Source organism: Danio aesculapii, chromosome 3, assembly GCF_903798145.1.
Source record: "Danio aesculapii chromosome 3, fDanAes4.1, whole genome shotgun sequence".
Classification (NCBI taxonomy): Eukaryota; Metazoa; Chordata; class Actinopteri; order Cypriniformes; family Danionidae; genus Danio; species Danio aesculapii.
The window spans coordinates 9,273,406-9,292,129 of NC_079437.1; the positions used below are offsets into that span (position 1 = coordinate 9,273,406).

The 18,724-nt window shown below is 31.3% G+C and overlaps 1 protein-coding gene across 1 annotated transcript; it reads left to right on the forward strand.

Annotated features, from left to right (window-relative positions):
- Window positions 1–5,079: 5,079 nt before the first annotated feature.
- LOC130217162 (lipopolysaccharide-induced tumor necrosis factor-alpha factor homolog) lies at window positions 5,080–15,787 on the forward strand. The gene is made up of 4 exons (XM_056449213.1): window positions 5,080–5,320; window positions 12,424–12,450; window positions 14,111–14,258; window positions 15,682–15,787. The coding sequence occupies exons 1-4, from the start codon at window positions 5,080–5,082 to the stop codon at window positions 15,785–15,787; spliced, it is 522 nt and encodes a 173-aa protein (XP_056305188.1).
- Window positions 15,788–18,724: the final 2,937 nt, after the last annotated feature.

Genomic DNA, 18,724 nt, shown 5'->3' on the forward strand with positions numbered 1-18,724 from the left:
AAATATAATTTACATAAAAGTTTTCTTATTATTATACAATTATTCTTCAAAATAATAGTGAATAATAGTGTATTTATATTTATATATAATGTATAAATATATTTAAAAAAAAAATAAAAAATTGGGGGGGATGGGGGGTGGAGGGGGTCAGGTACGTGCCCCAGTAGAGCTTTATGTCTAGCAACGCCCCTGGTTCAGCTTAAATAAATAAATAAATAAATAAATAAATAAATAAATAAATAAAATGTTTATTTTATTCTTTAAATGCACTGTAAAAAATCTTATGTGCTATTTACAAAAAAAAATTGTGGTAACACTATTGCACGTATTATTTTTAAGTAAATTTCAAGACTTGATTTTTTTAGCAAAAACCACTTGAATGAATCATGTGAAAATTACTAAATGTTTTGAGTGATAGATGAAGATTTTAATATTATTAGCGGAATGTGCTTTTATAATTTAAGCAAATCCACCACCATTTACTCATTTTTATTTTTTTTAACAAAAACCACTTGAACGAATCATGTGAAAATTACTAGTTTTTTTAAGTGATAGATCATGATTTTAATAATATTAGTGGAATGTGCTTTTATAATATATGCAAATAAATCACCATTTACTCAAATTTATTAATGAAAATTACTCATTCATCAAATGTAAAATATATAATGTATAATGAAATACATACACAATACATTTAGGCCAAATATCATTTTATTTCATGTTACACTGATAACAAAATGGTACAATATGTTAAACAAATCTATATAAAATTTACAGCAATGTTAATCTCTGATAAAAATTCCTTTATCCATGTCATGGAAAAAACTGACCTGTCAACTTTCCTTTGTAGGAATAGTCACATTTTAGACAATATTTGACAGAATTTGTGTATTGCAAACTTAATATACGTTTCTTTGTAAGTGATTTTAATTTGTGGAATATTTGTATAAATCCAGTTCAGCGATTCTAGATTTTCCAGGCTAGCCATGACTCACTTATCCTCCAAGACAATGCAGAAGTCCTTATGGTTGGTCATCCCTCTGACAGACAGCAATTCTCTGTGCATTCCCACACTGTAAAATAAACATTACGTTTATTATATTGAAATTATGCAGTTGTACATTTCAAATGTTTAAGGTTTACTAAAACACATTAAGGAAATATATTAATGAAATAAACCATTTCTTTTTATATCTGTGAACAGTAATTCTTCAAAATGTTTGAGTAGATGTTGCTGACTGACACAAATACACAAGTATTTTGACTTATAATGGACAGGGTGTTTAAATGTATACTAGTGTACAGACATTTATAAAAACATACCATGTTTATACAAGGAATAGTGCATTCAACAGTGTAATGCTTGAGCTATATATTTTTCTGTAAGCATGCAAAAATATAAAATGCAGTTTTCGGAAGATCATAAATATCTGAAACACTTTGAGACACTTACATTGCACTCCTGAATGAGCTCTTCCTCTTATTCATACAGATAGACCAGCAACAGAGGACGACATCTCTCGTTTCATCCCTGATTTAATGTGAGGTCTGATGCAAAAAAAGTGTAGAAATTAGTAATAATAATAATAATAATACACAAATAACATTATTAAAAATACCTGATTAATGGCACCCATTCTCTTTATCAAAATCTGCCTCAATAAACTGCTCCTCTTTAGTGGAAAAACTCTGCGAACGTTTTCTTCATTAAACTGAAAAATGAAGCAAATAAATATTAGTATTTATGTACAGGATTATATATAAACAGTTCATTACATTACATCAGCAATGCTGTAAAAGAATCCTTATGAAATGGAAAAGCACTAGCTGTACATAAACCCCATTGAATAGCTACGTAGCTAACTTAGCTTAGCTTACACTTACCACTTAACAAGCTCACTGTTGTGCGTCTGCTTAACTGTTGCCTGATCGTTGCTGTTAAATATTATGATGCAAATAATTTGTTCAACTTCATTATATAATTCAGAATGAACATTGAAGCAAATCAATTTCAAATAGGAATGGGTGGTTAAAAATACCTGTGTATCCCTATATACATCATATGGCAAAAACTAAGCTCCTGAACAAGTTTGAACAGCATGTGTCTTTCCTGAAAGAGCTTAGGCTATTTAAGACAATAAAATGATAAACTGTTAATGCTTACCTCTTAACATGCTCGCTGTTGATCTGCTCCTTCAAAATGTCGTCTGATCACTGCCGTTGTTGAGATTCAAATGCAAACATCTCAATCAAATCCACATAATTGAGTGAATTTTCTTAAAATAAACGTGAAGCCATCTTTCCTCAATTTTATTAGCTTAACTGGTTTCTTAAATTAAGCTTAATAATTGCACTAGTTTGCTTAAAAAAATAAGTAAAATTAAAATCTTAGTTATATTAGCGAAATCTTCTCAATATTTTATAATAAATCCAGAATATCAATTTTTTAAAGAAAATATGCTCATTATTTTAAATGACCGCATTAATTTTTTTAATGAAAATTACAAGCCTCAAGATTCATTTTTTACAGTGTGCCTCATCTTTGGCCTTATATGGATTGTGTCTGAAATCTCCTGGATTTGCCTCTTCCTCTAGGACTCAAGCACACCCAGTTGTTCTCTTTTACTGGTCTCATTTTCTTCAGATATTACAGGAAACACAACACTCAACTTCAAACCTCACTGAGCTCTCGTTCCCACAGGTAAGCTGATTTTATTGGTATAAAAAGAGAAAAATATTCAAATGTTTTAAAAACTTCAATTTTAAATGTCATTTATCTCCCTTTTCCTGTCTCAAAAATGAATTCCAATGAAGCTGTAATATTGCTAGCCATTAGGAGATATGACGAATAATATATATAAAATCATTCATTTTTAATGACTCCATTACATATAGATTATGCATTACATCAACACATATATCAACACATCAATATACACTGTAAAAAAATGGCCGTGATTTCAACAGTAAAAAAACTGTAAAAATGCTACAGTAAAAATCCATAACCTGGCTAACAGTATGTTTCCTTTGTCAATTTACGGTTATTCACCGTATATATTAGAGTTCCCTGCATGACACATCACTCCTTATGCTTTTTGTTGACATTACTATGGATCTTTTTAGTTATTTCCCCATCCGTTATAAACATTAGAGATTTATGCTACATCTAATGTTGATAAACAATGTTTAATTCATGACTTTAATTGTATGTGTGTTACCATACTGGTGTTTAGTAGCTGTGTGAATGACACTGAGCTCCTTCTATACACTGATACACTTTTACCATACTGGTGTTTAGTAGCTGTGTGAATGACACTGAGCACCTTCTATACACTGATACACTTTTCTGCTTGTGGGTAAAGTTGTTTGTGATGAGCATTGGCTCATTTTGTAACTTTCTCATCACCACCTGCATATGGGTGTGCTAACATGTCTATCTGTGTAACAAAAGAGGTGTAGATGTTGGTAATTCAAAATACAGACATATTATATCATATTATATTATATTATATTATATTAAATCATATCATATCATATATTATATTATATTATATTATATTATATTATATTATATTATATTATATTATATTATATTAAATCATATCATATCATATCATATATTATATTATATTATATTATATTATATTATATTATATTATATTATATTATATTATATTAAATCATATCATATCATATCATATATTATATTATATTATATTATATTATATTATATTATATTATATTATATTATATTATATTATATTATATTATATTATATTATATTATATTAAATCAAATCATATCATATTAAATCATATAATATCATATTATATTATATTATATTATACTATATTATACTATATTATATTATATTATATTAAATCAAATCATATCATATCATATTAAATCATATAATATCATATTATATTATATTATATTATACTATATTATACTATATTATATTATATTATATTATATTAAATCAAATCATATCATATCATATTAAATCATATAATATCATATTATATTATATTATATTATACTATATTATACTATACTATACTATATTATACTATACTATATTATATTATATTATATTATATTATATTATATTATATTATATTATATTATATTATATCATATTATATTATACTATATTATACTATATTATACTATATTATATTATATTATATTATATTATATTATATCATATTATATCATATTATACTATATTATATTATATTATACTATACTATACTATATTATATTATATTATATTATATTATATCATATTATATTATACTATATTATATTATATTATATTATATTATACTATATTATACTATATTATATTATATTATATTATATTATATTATATCATATTATACTATATTATATTATATTATATTATATTATACTATACTATACTATACTATATTATATTATATTATATTATATTATACTATATTATATTATATTATATTATATTATATTATATTATATTATATTATACTATACTATACTATATTATATTATACTATACTATATTATATTATATTATATTATATCATATCATATTATATTATATTATATTATATTATATTATATTATATTATATTATATTATATTATATTATATTATATTATACTATACTATATTATATTATATTATAGAAAGGCATAACATTTTTTTGTTATTATTTAAAAATATAAATGAGGTGTCTTCAGATTTGTCTTCAGAAATAACAACTCGATTTGATTTTCAAATGGAGAAGGGAAAGACTTGGTTTACACAAGCTGAACTCTTCAAATGACTTTGGTTTCTGGTGGAAAATGATGATCTGTTTCCATGACCAAAAAGGAAAAGCAGCACAAAATACCTCACAGAAAATTTCCATGTCCGAACCAAATTTGCTTAGACTGAGGAGATTTGAATGCGTCTTGTCAACATTTATATATTTTTTGTTTGGTGCAATTTGCATTGAGACGCAAGTAGTTCAAACTCCAGAAAGTGTGGTGAAGTTCACTCCTAACCCATTTTCACTGCATTTCTTCTATGTTTCAAGGAAATATAAATATGGATAAGAGTGAAGAATTGGAGGACTTGGAAAAGGACTATCTGGAGGAAATGGAGGCTATAGAAGCTCTGGAAGCTATTGGAACGCTTGAATCTGCTCCGCCGTATCCTGGTCATCCAGGAGATTATGGGGGATTAAATCTGGGCCATAACTTAGCTTATATCTCGTCTCCATATCCCAACGTTAATATGGGGTACACCTCATTCCCAGAGCCTGGAGTTAACACACACTATCAGGGAGGTACGTTTCTCTCTTCGTCTTTTTTGTTTTACAGTTAAATAGAATACATTTCAGAGTAGAAACTATCTTTGAAATTGACAATGAAACATGATTTTCTCAAGTATAAGATTGTTATCCTTAAACAGATAGTTTGCCCCCCCCCCCCCCCCCCCCCCAAAAAAAAAAATTTGACTCACTATTTAGTCGCCCTAAAGTGGTTATTATAAGTTTTTATTAGTTTCTTATTTCTGTTGAACACGAAAGAAGATATTTTGAAGAAAGCTGAAAACCTGTAAGCACTGACTTCCATAGGAGGAAAAAATATTATAAAAATACTATGGAAGTCAATGGTTACAGGTTTTTCAGCATTCTTTAAAATATCTTATTTTGTGTTCAACAGAAGAAAGAAACTCAATGATTTGTAACAAGTAAAGGGTGAGAAAATGATGACAACATTTCATTTCTGGGTGAACTATCCCTTTAAGTAGAAAGAAAAAATGTTTCTTGTGGAACTAGTTGTTTACTGTACTTTTTTATTTTTTCATTTGTCTGGTAAATGATCCGTAATACCAACTTTACACTGTTAAATCATTCTGTATGTGCCAAACGTGACAAATTTTAAGTCTTCATTAATTCAAAATGTACGTTTATTTTGCTAGTACACAATGTTAGTTAGGGAACAATTAATCTGTGCAAGTTAATCCACTTAAATAGTTTTGTAATCTTTAAAGGGGTCATGAACTATACCTCAGAGTTTTCTTTTGTACCGTTCTCTGCTGTCCACTTATGATGTTCTCAAGATTTTTTTAAACATCAAAAACATCATAAAACAGATCTATTTGGCTTTTTCAGTGGTGTTTTTTGACTTTTATTATCACAACACTGTTTGAATGGGCGTGGCCAATTGTAGACTCAAACAAATGCCCACTGCTGTGATTGGCTAACGGTTGTGCATATTAATAGGGCCGAATCCTCAAGCTACCAGTCAATTTCTTCAACAGTTAAAGTTATTTAAGAACATAGGCTGCGTGCAAAAATCGCACACTTATATGCTAAATAGTACGCTATAATAAGTATGTAAACCGAGCAGTACGTCTAAACTCATAGTATTTGAAAAACTTATAATGGATGACCTACTACTTCCGGTGAGATTCTAAAGTGTGCATCTGATGCACACTGAGCTATCGTATGATGCCCAGTAACAGAATTCATGAATGGGAGTGAAGCGATGCAACTCACACAGGTAGGTCACGTGATCATGACAAAATGGTGGATGTAGTACATCTGAGCTCTGCTCACATTCATACTCCATAGAACATACTTTTCTAATAGCCAAGTAGTATATTTCAACTCAAATGCAGTACCTACTGAGTAGTAGATGATTTTGGATGCAGCCATAGTCTGTTAAAGAGGCTACACATTATGTTAATATCATATTTTAATACTAGTTTATGGACACTTTCTTCATCAATAAATCATAAGATGCAATGCTACTTCAAATCCTTTTTTTTTTTACTGTTGCAAAAAGTTTACATCACAAAACAGGGAACAATCAACATCGCAAGGCATGTTTATGGAATAAAATCACTGTCATAAATATTTCGTGCGTAAATAAAATTCACGCATCCGTAATTAGAAAAACATAAAGGAAAACAAGCGAGAGTCATCGATCACAACGGCGCGCCTGCTGGGCACTCAGGCTCCACACACACCGTCTCAGGTAGCATTTCTGTTATTTCCTTTTTGAGAAATGTCCGTCATGAGCTGTAATAAAGGTTGAGACTTAATGAGGTTCAATTTCGCTGTGTTTCTTGGACATTTTGCTACCTGTGCTACCTGAGACGGTGTGTGTGGAGCCTGAGTGCCCAGCAGGCGCGCCATTGTGATCAATAACTCTCGCTTGTTTATTAATGCCTGTGACAGCGATGACGTAATTTTGACAGTGGAGTGTCGTTGTTTGATTCGTACTTGTAATCAGGACTTCGTGTCCGTGGTGAAACTGTATTTCGTGTTTGTAAAGTACACCCATCGTAAATTTATCAGTCATATACAAACAGACAAAGAAAATGTCGTATCGGTGTCTGTTCTAATTGCGGATTTTGGAATTGTACCCTCGTAAAATTACGAGTATGCTTCGTTTTCCTTTACGATTTTCTAATTACGGATGCGTGAATTTTATTTACGCACGAAATATTTATGACAGTGATTTTATTCCATAATGTTCATCATTAAAATAAACTAAAATTGTTACAACTGCAACAAGGAGCAATGAGCAGTACAAAAGACCTACATAAAAAAAGACCTAAAAACATTATAGCAATAAACATTCTGAAAATGAAGTACAAAGTGCTTCAGGTTTTTTTTTTTTACTTTAGTTTCTGAAGTATTTGAAGCTTTGAGCCACTTTCCCTAGCTCAGAAAGAAAACATCTAAAAGAGGGTCTGCATTTTTTCCATTCACAACAATACATATATTTCCCCATAAAATAAAGTTCACAACACCAGAGAAAGAAAAATGTTAAATATCTTCTAGAATAATAAGGGGGGGGGGGGGGGCAGGGGCTGAGATCATCTTTAATGAAAGCCAAGAATAAATTGCTACTTTATTAATTTACTTATTACATATTTATTGCCACATCAGCAACTTATGGCTATTTCGTGGCCAAATGGATATACATTAAACTACTACACGATAAAAACAAATTCGTATTATATAAAAAAATGACTCAGACAAATATATAAAATATAAATAGATAAAATTTACATAAAAATTATTCAAAGTTAAATTTGATTTTTCAGTTCTATTTTTGATAAAAAAAAATGTAAAACTCTTCCTGGTGGAACCTTTTTAAAAATGTCCATCAAAGTGCTCTCCTTACAAAAATTTTGTCTAATGGAATTTAAACTTTTACATTCCAACAAAATATGTTTGATGGTGAGAGCAGTCTGGCAGTTATTACAATTAGGTGATTCTTCGTTATTTAATAAATATGAATGTGTCAACCTAGAATCTGGTATAGACCGTCTGATCATGCCTGGTTTCGAAATTATAATTTGCTAAATGTCTTTCATTTATTTTCGGGTTAATTTCATATAATTTGTTGTTCATGCAGTTGTCCCATTCTCTTTGCCATGTTTCGTTTATGTACAAATTGATGGTGGGTTTCAATGTTGTTTCAATGTTTGGATGGTGGGAATTAAACATTCGGTCACATTCAAGGAGATAGCCTTTTTTGCAGTTTCATCAGCCAGTTCATTTCCACATAGTCCCATATGACCTGGAATCCAACAGAATATAATGTTAAATTGCTACTTTAAATACAGGTCATGTAAAATGTAAAAAAAATAATTAATAAATAAATAAATGCGAATATGGCAAATTCCTTAATTTTAACCTGAGTAGTGTGTGCACTAATGTCTTTTTAAATGTTTTTTTCTGAAGGTCCAACCCCTGGGGTGTATCCTCAAACTACCAGTAAGTTACCAATTCAACCATTAACATCAGATGTGATGTTTTCTACAACCAAAGACCTGATGATGCTTAAAATGTGACAAAGGAAACAGAACGGCTATTCTCTGTTTGAATGGGTGTGGCCAATTGTAGACTCAGGAGTAAACACCACTGCTGTGATTGGCTAACAGTTATGAATATGAACAAGGCTGAACAGGCAGTGAAGTAGAAGTAGTGGTCAATCTTCACTGGAGGCGGGGCTTATCCAAACTATTACATCATAAAGTCGAACTTTCCAGACTGCTGTGTTTTAGCAGACTGTCTTTATTATAAGCTGATTTTCAGAGGGGAAACAAAAGTGTTGAGTTCTAAAACTTTCAGGATGTTTTTATAATACTATGACCTCTAATATGCCAAATGATCAAGGTAATTTTGGTTTCTCATTTAATAAGCCCTTAAAGAGGATGATTTATGCAAAAATCACTTTTATAAGGGGTTTAAACCCAGTTGTGTGTCACCAGTGTGTGAATATAACCAGCTTCCTATGGTAAAAATGTATTAATGATATAAGAAAACACTTTGATTGACATTCTCCGTTTGTACGTGTCATCAGAGAGGGAAAGCCCCACCCACTAGTGACCATCTCTCCCACATTAGCATAGGATGTTAGTCTTGTTTTTGAATCTGCCACTATGCTGACACACAGGCATTTGCAGCTCTGCCCTCTTTAGAAAAAGAGCACGATCACATTTGAATTTAAAGCGACAGTCAGAAAAGTGCCACAATTAGGATTAAAGTCTAAAAGCGGCATTTTGAAAGAGCTATAAAACATTATTTGGGGCTTATTTGAGCTTAGTGTATAAAAATAGGAATAATGCTAAGCCACAGCCCTCTAACCATTCATTCAACCACTAGTCATCATACTGAAAGGAAAGTCTGCAGCAACTTCTGGTTCACGCTGACTTTCAAAACACACGTTATTTTATCTATTTTGCAATTAAAATCTATTAAATGAGACCATTTGTATTGAATATTAGCAAAACTATCATATCACCACCAGCATTGCGTGTAAGCCATGACGTGTTTGTACAACTTAATACAGGTAGTATAAAACTAATAATAATAAAATGGCTCTTGAATATTTACAAAAATAGAGCTTTAGTAAATAAAGAGCACTTATAAACATTTATTTACAAGGTTTCAACGTTTAAATCAGACACGAATATAATCTGCATGTGTGTAACTCACTCTGGAGAATGTACACTGAGGGAAACCGAAAGTATTAGCAACAGTAAAAAGTAATAATTTACCAGGAAGATGAGAAGCAACATTCAAACTGTGGGAGTCTAAAGGGCTTAAAATCATTGAAGATCTTTATCTAATGGATTCAGATAGAATGATGTCCTTTGATGCATTGAGGCTTAAATTTAATATCAACAATAAACATCTTAACAGACCCCCATATTCATTTTTAGAAAACACCATGATAAAAGATCATCTGAGAAAAGATCATATCAGAGTTTTATGATTTGCTGACAATGAACTCATCTGAAGATTCATACTGTAAGTTGAATGCATGGAAGGAAGATTTACAGTCTGAAGTTTCAGATGAGGATTGGGAAGAAGCCTGTACTAAGGCTCATACTATGTCTATAAATTCACGTCTTAAACTAGTACATTATAAAAGGATAATGCAGACATATGTAACACCAGTAGAATTAAATAAATGTAACAATACATACCAGATATTTGCACAAAATGTTTGGAAGCTAGAGGAACCTCGTTTCGCTGTATTTAGCAGTGTACAAAGATTAAATTATTTTGGGAAGAGAAAAGAGTCATAAGTGAAAAGATAATTTCAAAACAAATCCTCCTCAACACAATGTTGTTTTGCTGTGCTCATACCCAGAGAATTCAAACTATATGTGAACAAGTATTTAAAGACCTCAGCTTGCTTTATGCCAAAAAGACGCAAAGACCAAACACTACTCAATTAATAAGACAGATGTTGTCAAGCCTGCCATTAGAAAAAACAACATGCTACTAAAAGCTAAACAGCATGTGTTTGAAAACATATGGAGTCCTTTCATCAGATATATCAAAGGTTTAAATTAATAGAGGAAGAAGTTGATGAATAATTTTTACATGGACAATGTAGTTCCAGTCTTACAGTTCTGTATTGATACGCTCTTCGATCTATATATTTGCTGTACACTGTATTCAGTATGATAATATTGAAAATCAGTTTTGAATAGATTACCATTAACCAAAAAAAGACATTTTTATTTCTTGTTGTTTGTTTTTTGTTTAGTTACATACTGTATATCCTTTTTACTTTTATATCAGTTTAAGTGTATATACACACACACACACACACACACATATATATATATTTTTAAATATTTCCCAAATGATGTTTAACAGAGCAATGAGAAAGTCTTATTTGTTTTATTTCGGCTAGAATAAAAGCAGTGTTGAATATTTAAACACCATTTAAGGACAAAATTATTGATCCCTTTAAGTTATATATTTTTTCAATAGTCTACAGAACAAACCATCGTTATACAATAACTTGCCTAATTACCCTAACCTGCCTAGTTAACCTAGTTAAGCCTTTAAATGTCACTTTAAGCTGTATAGAAGTGTCTTGAAAATATCTAGTCAAATATTATTTACTGTCATCATGACAAAGATAAAATAAATCAGTTATTAGAAATGAGTTATTAAAACTATTATGTTTAGAAATGTTGAATTTTTTTTCCCTTTGTTAAACATAAATTGGGAGAAAAAATAATCAGAGAGGCTAATATATATATATATATATCCTTTTATTTTGTATATTTTGTAAATGTAGCAAGGTTATTGTTGTAAACAATGCATGTAAAGTGTTGTACTGTATTTGTAACTGAAACTGTAACTGAAAATTAAAATATTTTATGGCAAAAATAAAATAATAATTTGGGGGCAAAATCTCATATTTTTGACTGAAGGGAGAAACAGGGGGGTCGTAAATGGCCTGCAGTCTAGCGGTTTGAGACTCCTGAGAGCATCTTGACATCAGCTGTTTATATTAAGCTTGTTTTAATGACAAAATTATGCAGAAATAAACACTTTTAATAATCACATTTCTTTTTCTAAAAGGCCCAACTCAAGGGATATATCCTCAAATCAACAGTAAGTTGTTTATAACATCTCAAACAGTAGAAAAGTTACATTATCTCTGATGTAACAGAAATAACACTCTTTTTAAAATCTTCTTCTAAAAGGTCCAAACCCTGGGATGTATCCTCAAGCGAACAGTAAGTATTCAATAACACTTTACAATAAGGCTGTATTAGTTAATGCATTTACTAACATGAACAAACTATGAACAATACAGTCATTACAGTATTTGTTCATGTTAGTTAATGTTAGCTAATCAAAATATTTATTCATTTATTTCTGAATGAAATCCAATTTAATAAAATGAAATACTAGTTTAATACCATCTTAAATGTTAATTTTTGGTCACTTCATTCATAAACGCACAACACAATGAACAGTTCAAATATATGCATATAGTTAAGCTGGAAATATCATTACTAGATCATCAATATTTTAACTTAAAGCTTATTTTTTTAACAATAATTATCTTTGAATGTCCAATAACACCCTTTTTAAATGTTTTTCTAAAGGTCCAAACCCGTATCCTCAAGCTACCAGTAAGTTCTTCAACAGTTATCTTCTACAGTTATTTAAGAGCATAGTCTGTTAAAAAAAACCTACATACTGCATTAATATCATATTTCTTCATCGATAAAACATACGATGCAATGCATACTTTAAAATACAGGTCATGTAAAATAATTGAAAATGTCAAATAAATATGGCGAATTCCTTAATTTTAACCTGAGGAGTGTGCGCACTAATGTCTTTTTAAATGTTTTTCTGAAGGTCCAACCCCTGGGGCGTATCCTCAAACTACCAGTAAGTTACCAATTCAACCATTAACATCAGATATCCTACTACTAAAGACCTGATGATGTTCAAGAATGCGAAGGGAAATAGAATGGCTATTCTTTTATTGAACTCATTCTACTGTCTCCTAGCAACCACACCGATGACATACTAAACAATGGCCCCTTTTCACAAGACTGTAATGATGCATTTAACGGTCATCAGCACCTTAAATCCATGAACTTTTTAAATATTTTGATTTTAAAAGAGTGCATTTATAAGCATTTATGCATGTATTAGATCATCTTTGCATCAAATTACAAAAAAAAAAAAAAAACGAATGACATCTTATGCGAGGTGTTTCTAATGCAGTATCTATGGGGCAGGACAGTAATTTAGACGTTGTTCTCTCTTCTGGCTGCCGTTATCGCTCTCACACAATTTTTTTTCTTATGTTACGTCCCAGGACGTATTTGTTTCTGTTTTGTTTTTTTCTTTCTCTGCTACACCCTAGTAGGAGCTAATGACCGTCACCTGCTGCCACTTCTGAACCACTCCGTGATTGGAGGATGAGAAAAGCAGTGGGCATTTAAACAGCAGTTCTCCACTAGAACAGTGTGCTTTTGTGTGTGTGTGTGTGGAGGCTTTGTTTTTGTGAGGCTTTATAAATATATACTTAGTTTGATTCTTAAGCATCATTTGTTGATTAGGAGCTTTAATTTGTTTAAGTTCTGTTGATCATCTGAAATAGCTTTTGCCTCGAACTCTTCTTGATTGTAAGTTACTTTTTGTTTTCAATACTACTTTATCCACTTTCTTCTGTTCATTTGGGATTGGGTTAGTAGGGAGGGGGTGCCATTTTTCTTTTTGTAACCATTTTCTCCTGTTTAAGTTAGTAAGGGAGTGAGTATTTTTGATGTATTTTTCTTTTCTTTTCTTTGATAGATTATTCAGTTCTTCCCTTTCTCTCAGTTAGAGAACGTTTGTTTGTTGTTTTGGCTTGAACCCCCTCTTGAAGCTTTTTTCTTTTGGAACCCTCCCTTAATCCTTTAATAAATATTGTTAATCTTTATTCAAGTTGCATTTTCTTTGTTGTTTAGTCCTTTGAGAAGTTGCTCATGGGACCTCATTGCTGACACACACACACAAAAACTCCACTAATATTCTGTTGCGTTCCTGTGTCCCCCTAGACAGAGTTGAGGGGAACATAACACTTAACACCATCGTGGAGCTTTTCTTTTATTATTTCAGCAAATAGGATTGTAATCATTTGTTGTACTCTCCACTCTGCTCTAAGTTTACCTGACTATGATGACTTGCAATGCTGATAAATCCAGAATGTGAAAAGGGTCTATACTAGTAGTTCAGCATGTGTTGAATAATTAAGTGTTGAGCGCTTGATTTGTGTGTTTCTGTGCATTACAGCTGTAACGACTACAGTGAGGATGCCCAACCTGAGTGATTTACCTGCTCAAACCATGTGTCCTCACTGTAAGCTCCAGGTCATCACTATAACAGAGCACTACTCTGGACTATCAGCCTGGGTGGCCTGCGGATGTCTCGCCCTCATTGGGTAAAACCTTCCTACTGCTTAAGTTAACTTGATAGTACTTAAATATTAGTTAATGCATTTACTAACACGAACAAATAATGAAAAATGCATCTATTACAGTATTTGTAAGGTAATTGTATTAATTTATTAAACAATACATTTTCTTATAATTCCTCAAGAATTTTGGGAATCTGTAATAACAAACTTGAATGAGAAACACCACAAAATCAACTTGCAATTTTTTTTTTGGTCACAAATTTATATTTCTGACAGCACTACTCACACTGTAAATCATATCTGTTAATTAATAGTTTCTATATTTTGTGATTCACAAGTGTTTTCCGAATATTTACGGTTGTGAATTGCATTATTGTAATAGTTAAAATATAAAACAGTTGAAAAATCTTTACAAATCTTTCTACATCAGCAAAATTGAGTCATTCATATTTAATATTATACTATACACTCTCAGAAATAAAGGTACGAGAGCTGTCACTGGGGTGGTACCTTTACAAAAGGTACACATTTGTACTTGAAGGGTCCATATTGGTACCTCAAAAGTATATATTAGTACCTACAAATTTTAAGAGGAACACTTTTGTACTTTTTAGGTACTCATATGTACCCTTGAGGTATTAATATGGACCTTTTAGGAACAAATTTGTACCTTTTGAAAAGGTACCACCCCAGTGACAGCTCACGTACCTTTATTTCTGAGAGTGTAGGGTTAAGAGGTTTATCTTTTTTCTGTTTACTTAATGTAAATTACAGAACCCAGTGGTTATAAAGGTAAAAAAAACAATAAAATTATAAGACTGGTTTTATTTCAGGCCTCAAAAATCTGGAAAAAAACATCCTCAAAAATCCTGGAGGGACTGTTTTTTTTTTTTATCAACATTGATGATTGAGGAAACCTTAAAGGGGCCCAAAAAATGAAAATTCAGTCATCGTTTACTAATTCCTTAGTTCTGTTGAACACAAAATAATTACTTTGAGGGAAGCTGAAAATCTGACTGTCATAGTCAGATTTCAACGTAAGATTTTGAAGCAAATTCACCATTGACTCTCATAGTTTTTGCTTTAAAATATCTTCTGTAGTGTATAGAACAGAGTAAAAAAAAGCAAGATTTGAAACCACTAAACAGCAAGTAAATAGTGAGTCCATTTTCTATTTTGAGTGAATCAGGCCTTTAAAATCTCTGAAACGTCTCAAAAACGTTCTTTAAATTAATGCAATTATTCACACTAAAAATAAGTTACATCATCTTTTCTAGGAACTTGAAAACTTTTTGGTATAAGTGAGAATGTCAATATTAAACTATTCTTATATCAGCTGCATCCTTTAATCTTGTAATGATGCAAGCAGACAGTTTAGAGTTGTAAGAGGAACAGCATAATCAGGTAGTCAGACCCTGCTTTGATGATTGTCATGTCTATGTTGCAGGTGTTGGCCGTGTTGTCTAATGCCCTTCTGGATGGACTCTTGTAAAGATGTTGAGCATCGCTGCCCGAACTGCAACAATATTTTGTGCTACTACAAGCGCCTGTGATCTGGAATCAGACATGTCCTTCTTGGTCTTATGAATCAGCTCAAAACATTTCACTTCACATTAATAATGATAGCGCATATGAGATTGAATCCACAGCCTGTGGTGGAGTTTAAACAAACAATTGTAATCACTTAGCAGGAATGCACTAAAATAATTCCCTGCAAATTTGCGGTAGAACCGACAACTGTGGTTCCAGTAGTTTACTGTAATTTAACAGTTTTGCCACTGCTCTTCCACTTTACAGATGCACTGTGATTTCACAGTACTGTAATTTAGCATTTTCATTTTACAGTTATGCTGACATTTGACAGCAAAGTACTGGCAGCTGTATTTCCAGCCATTTACTGTAATTTAACAGTTCTGCCACCGTTGTTCCATTTTACAGTTGCACTGTAATTTCACAGTACAGTACTGGTAGTAAAATACTCTAATTTAACATTATGCCACAATTTTTTCATTTTACAGTTGGATTAATTTCACAGTAAAGTACTGTGGTTACAGCCATTTACTGTAATTTAACAATTTAACCACTGTTTTTCCATTTTAAGGTTGCATTGTAATTTCACAGTACAGTACTGGTAGTAAAATACTGTAATTTAACATTGTTGCAAACTTTCCATTTACAGTTGGATTAATTTCACAGTAAAGTACTGTGGTTACAGCTATTTACTGTAATTTAACAGTTTAACCACTGTTTTTCCATTTTAAGGTTGCACTGTAATTTCACAGTAAAGTACTGGTAGTAAAATACTGTAATTTAACATTATGCCACAATTTTTTCATTTCCAGTTGGATTAATTTCACAGTAAAGTACTGTGGTTACAGCTATTTACTGTAATTTAACAGTTTAACCACTGTTTTTCCATTTTAAGGTTGCACTGTAATTTCACAGTACAGTACTGGTAGTAAAATACTGTAATTTAACATTATGCCACAATTTTTTCATTTCCAGTTGGATTAATTTCACAGTAAAGTACTGTGGTTACAGCTATTTACTGTAATTTAACAGTTTAACCACTGTTTTTCCATTTTATGGTTATGCTGTAATTTCACAGTAAAGTACTTGTAGTAAAATACTGTCATTTAACATTGTTGCAAACTTTTCATTTCCAGTTGGATTAATTTCACAGTAAAGTACTGTGGTTACAGCTATTTACTGTAGTTTAACAGTTTAACCACTGTTTTTTCATTTTAAGGTTGCGCTGTAATTTCACAGTACGGTACTGGTAGTAAAATACTGTAATTCTCAGTATGCCACAATTTTTTCATTTTACAGTTGGATTAATTTCACAGTAAAGTACTGTGTTTACAGCTATTTACTGTAATTTAACAGTTTAACCATTGTTTTTCCATTTTAAGGTTATGCTGTAATTTCACAGTACAGTACTGACTGATGTGACCACCCGTTCACTGTCATTAAACAGTTTTCTTCCATTTTACATTTGTGCAGTAAATTCACAGTACTGGCAGTTAAGTACTGTAATTTAGCATTTTGCCGCAATTTTTACATTTTACAGTTAGACTGTAATTTCACAGTAATGTACTAACAGCTGTGATTTCAGCCATTTACTGTAATTTACGTTTCACTACAGTTTTTCCATTTGACAGTTGCATTGTAATTTCACAGTACTGTGCTAACAACTTTAGTTCCAGCCATTTACTGTAACGTAACAGTCTCACCACCATAAGAAAGATACACCAAGGAAAAGGAAGGCGAAAAAAAGACCCTCCCAGACTGCCCTTAAAGTAGCGCAGTGTGAGATCCGGGGGGAAAAAGTTTCAGCTACAAGCACATAAACACAAAGACATAGCATAGCAACAGGGGATATAGAGATGGTCTGATATAGGTAACAGCCATCTGGTCCTGCAGCTAGAAACCTTATATCTTGCATAATTACTCAAAGGTAAGAATATTAAAGACTGATTAAGTTCTACATATGCCATTTATTAAAGCAACTAAAAGCATTGTTAAATTGGCTGTTTAACAGTGAATGGCAAGTGTTCACAATTTCACACTGTATAAAATATTAATTCAAATATGAACATAAATATTGTACAGAATATTTCATACCAGTTTCTGTCAGAACTCAGATATTGTAGTATTTTTAATGTTAGTTTAATGTATATGAATTCATGTTAATATATGAAACATTTTATGGCAGATAAGTACACTAACATAACATTTAGAAGTGTATATGATATTGCTATGATACGCTGCTGTACTGTAATCCTCACCTTTCAGAATTAGCCTCTATTAAATGTGGTTTCAGGGGTAACAACTGTTATCATAATTAAAATAAAGCTGATAAAAATGAGCTTATTGTTGACTAAATGAGTTCTTTCTAGATTTAACCTCTGAACCTTGGTAAAGGGAACCATTTTTCAATAACAGCAATTATGTTGATTCTGACCTTCATTTAACTACTTATTGCTCGATCAGGTAAATTAGACTTTTATTGCCCCCAGAGAGTTTACAGGGCAGCCTGACTAAATCATTTGATCATACTGCAGTTATTCTGCAATTCACATTGATAAAAGAAATGAATACTCAGTTTTAATTGATGTGATTTTTTCATCTCTATAACAGTTCTTAAGTATTCAGGGTCTTTGAAATGTACAGTGAGAATATATATGTAGTCAACTTTTTTTGTTTGTTTCATCATCTGCTCCAGTGTTGTTTCCCAGTACTGGGTTGCAGCTGGAAGGGTATCCGCTGTGTAAAACATATGCTGGATAAGTTGGCGGTTCATTCCGCTGTGGCGACCCCTGATGAATAAAGGGACTAAGCCGAAGGACAATGAATGTGGATATACTCCAGTGTTTCCCAACCCTGTTCCTGAAGGCACACCAACAGTACACATTTTCAACCTCTTCCTAATCAAACACACCTGAATCAACTCATCAGAACATCAGAAGAGACTCCAACACCTGAAGTTA

What these genes read in the sequence shown, in the direction of transcription:
- LOC130217162 (XM_056449213.1), top strand. Translation starts at nt 5,080, where the DNA reads ATGGATAAGAGTGAAGAATTGGAGGACTTGGAAAAGGACTATCTGGAG. An exon ending in TAACACACACTATCAGGGAG is followed by an intron (nt 5,321 to 12,423) that starts GTACGTTTCTCT and finishes GTTTTTCTAAAG; the next exon opens with GTCCAAACCCGTATCCTCAA. An exon ending in CCCGTATCCTCAAGCTACCA is followed by an intron (nt 12,451 to 14,110) that starts GTAAGTTCTTCA and finishes TGTGCATTACAG; the next exon opens with CTGTAACGACTACAGTGAGG.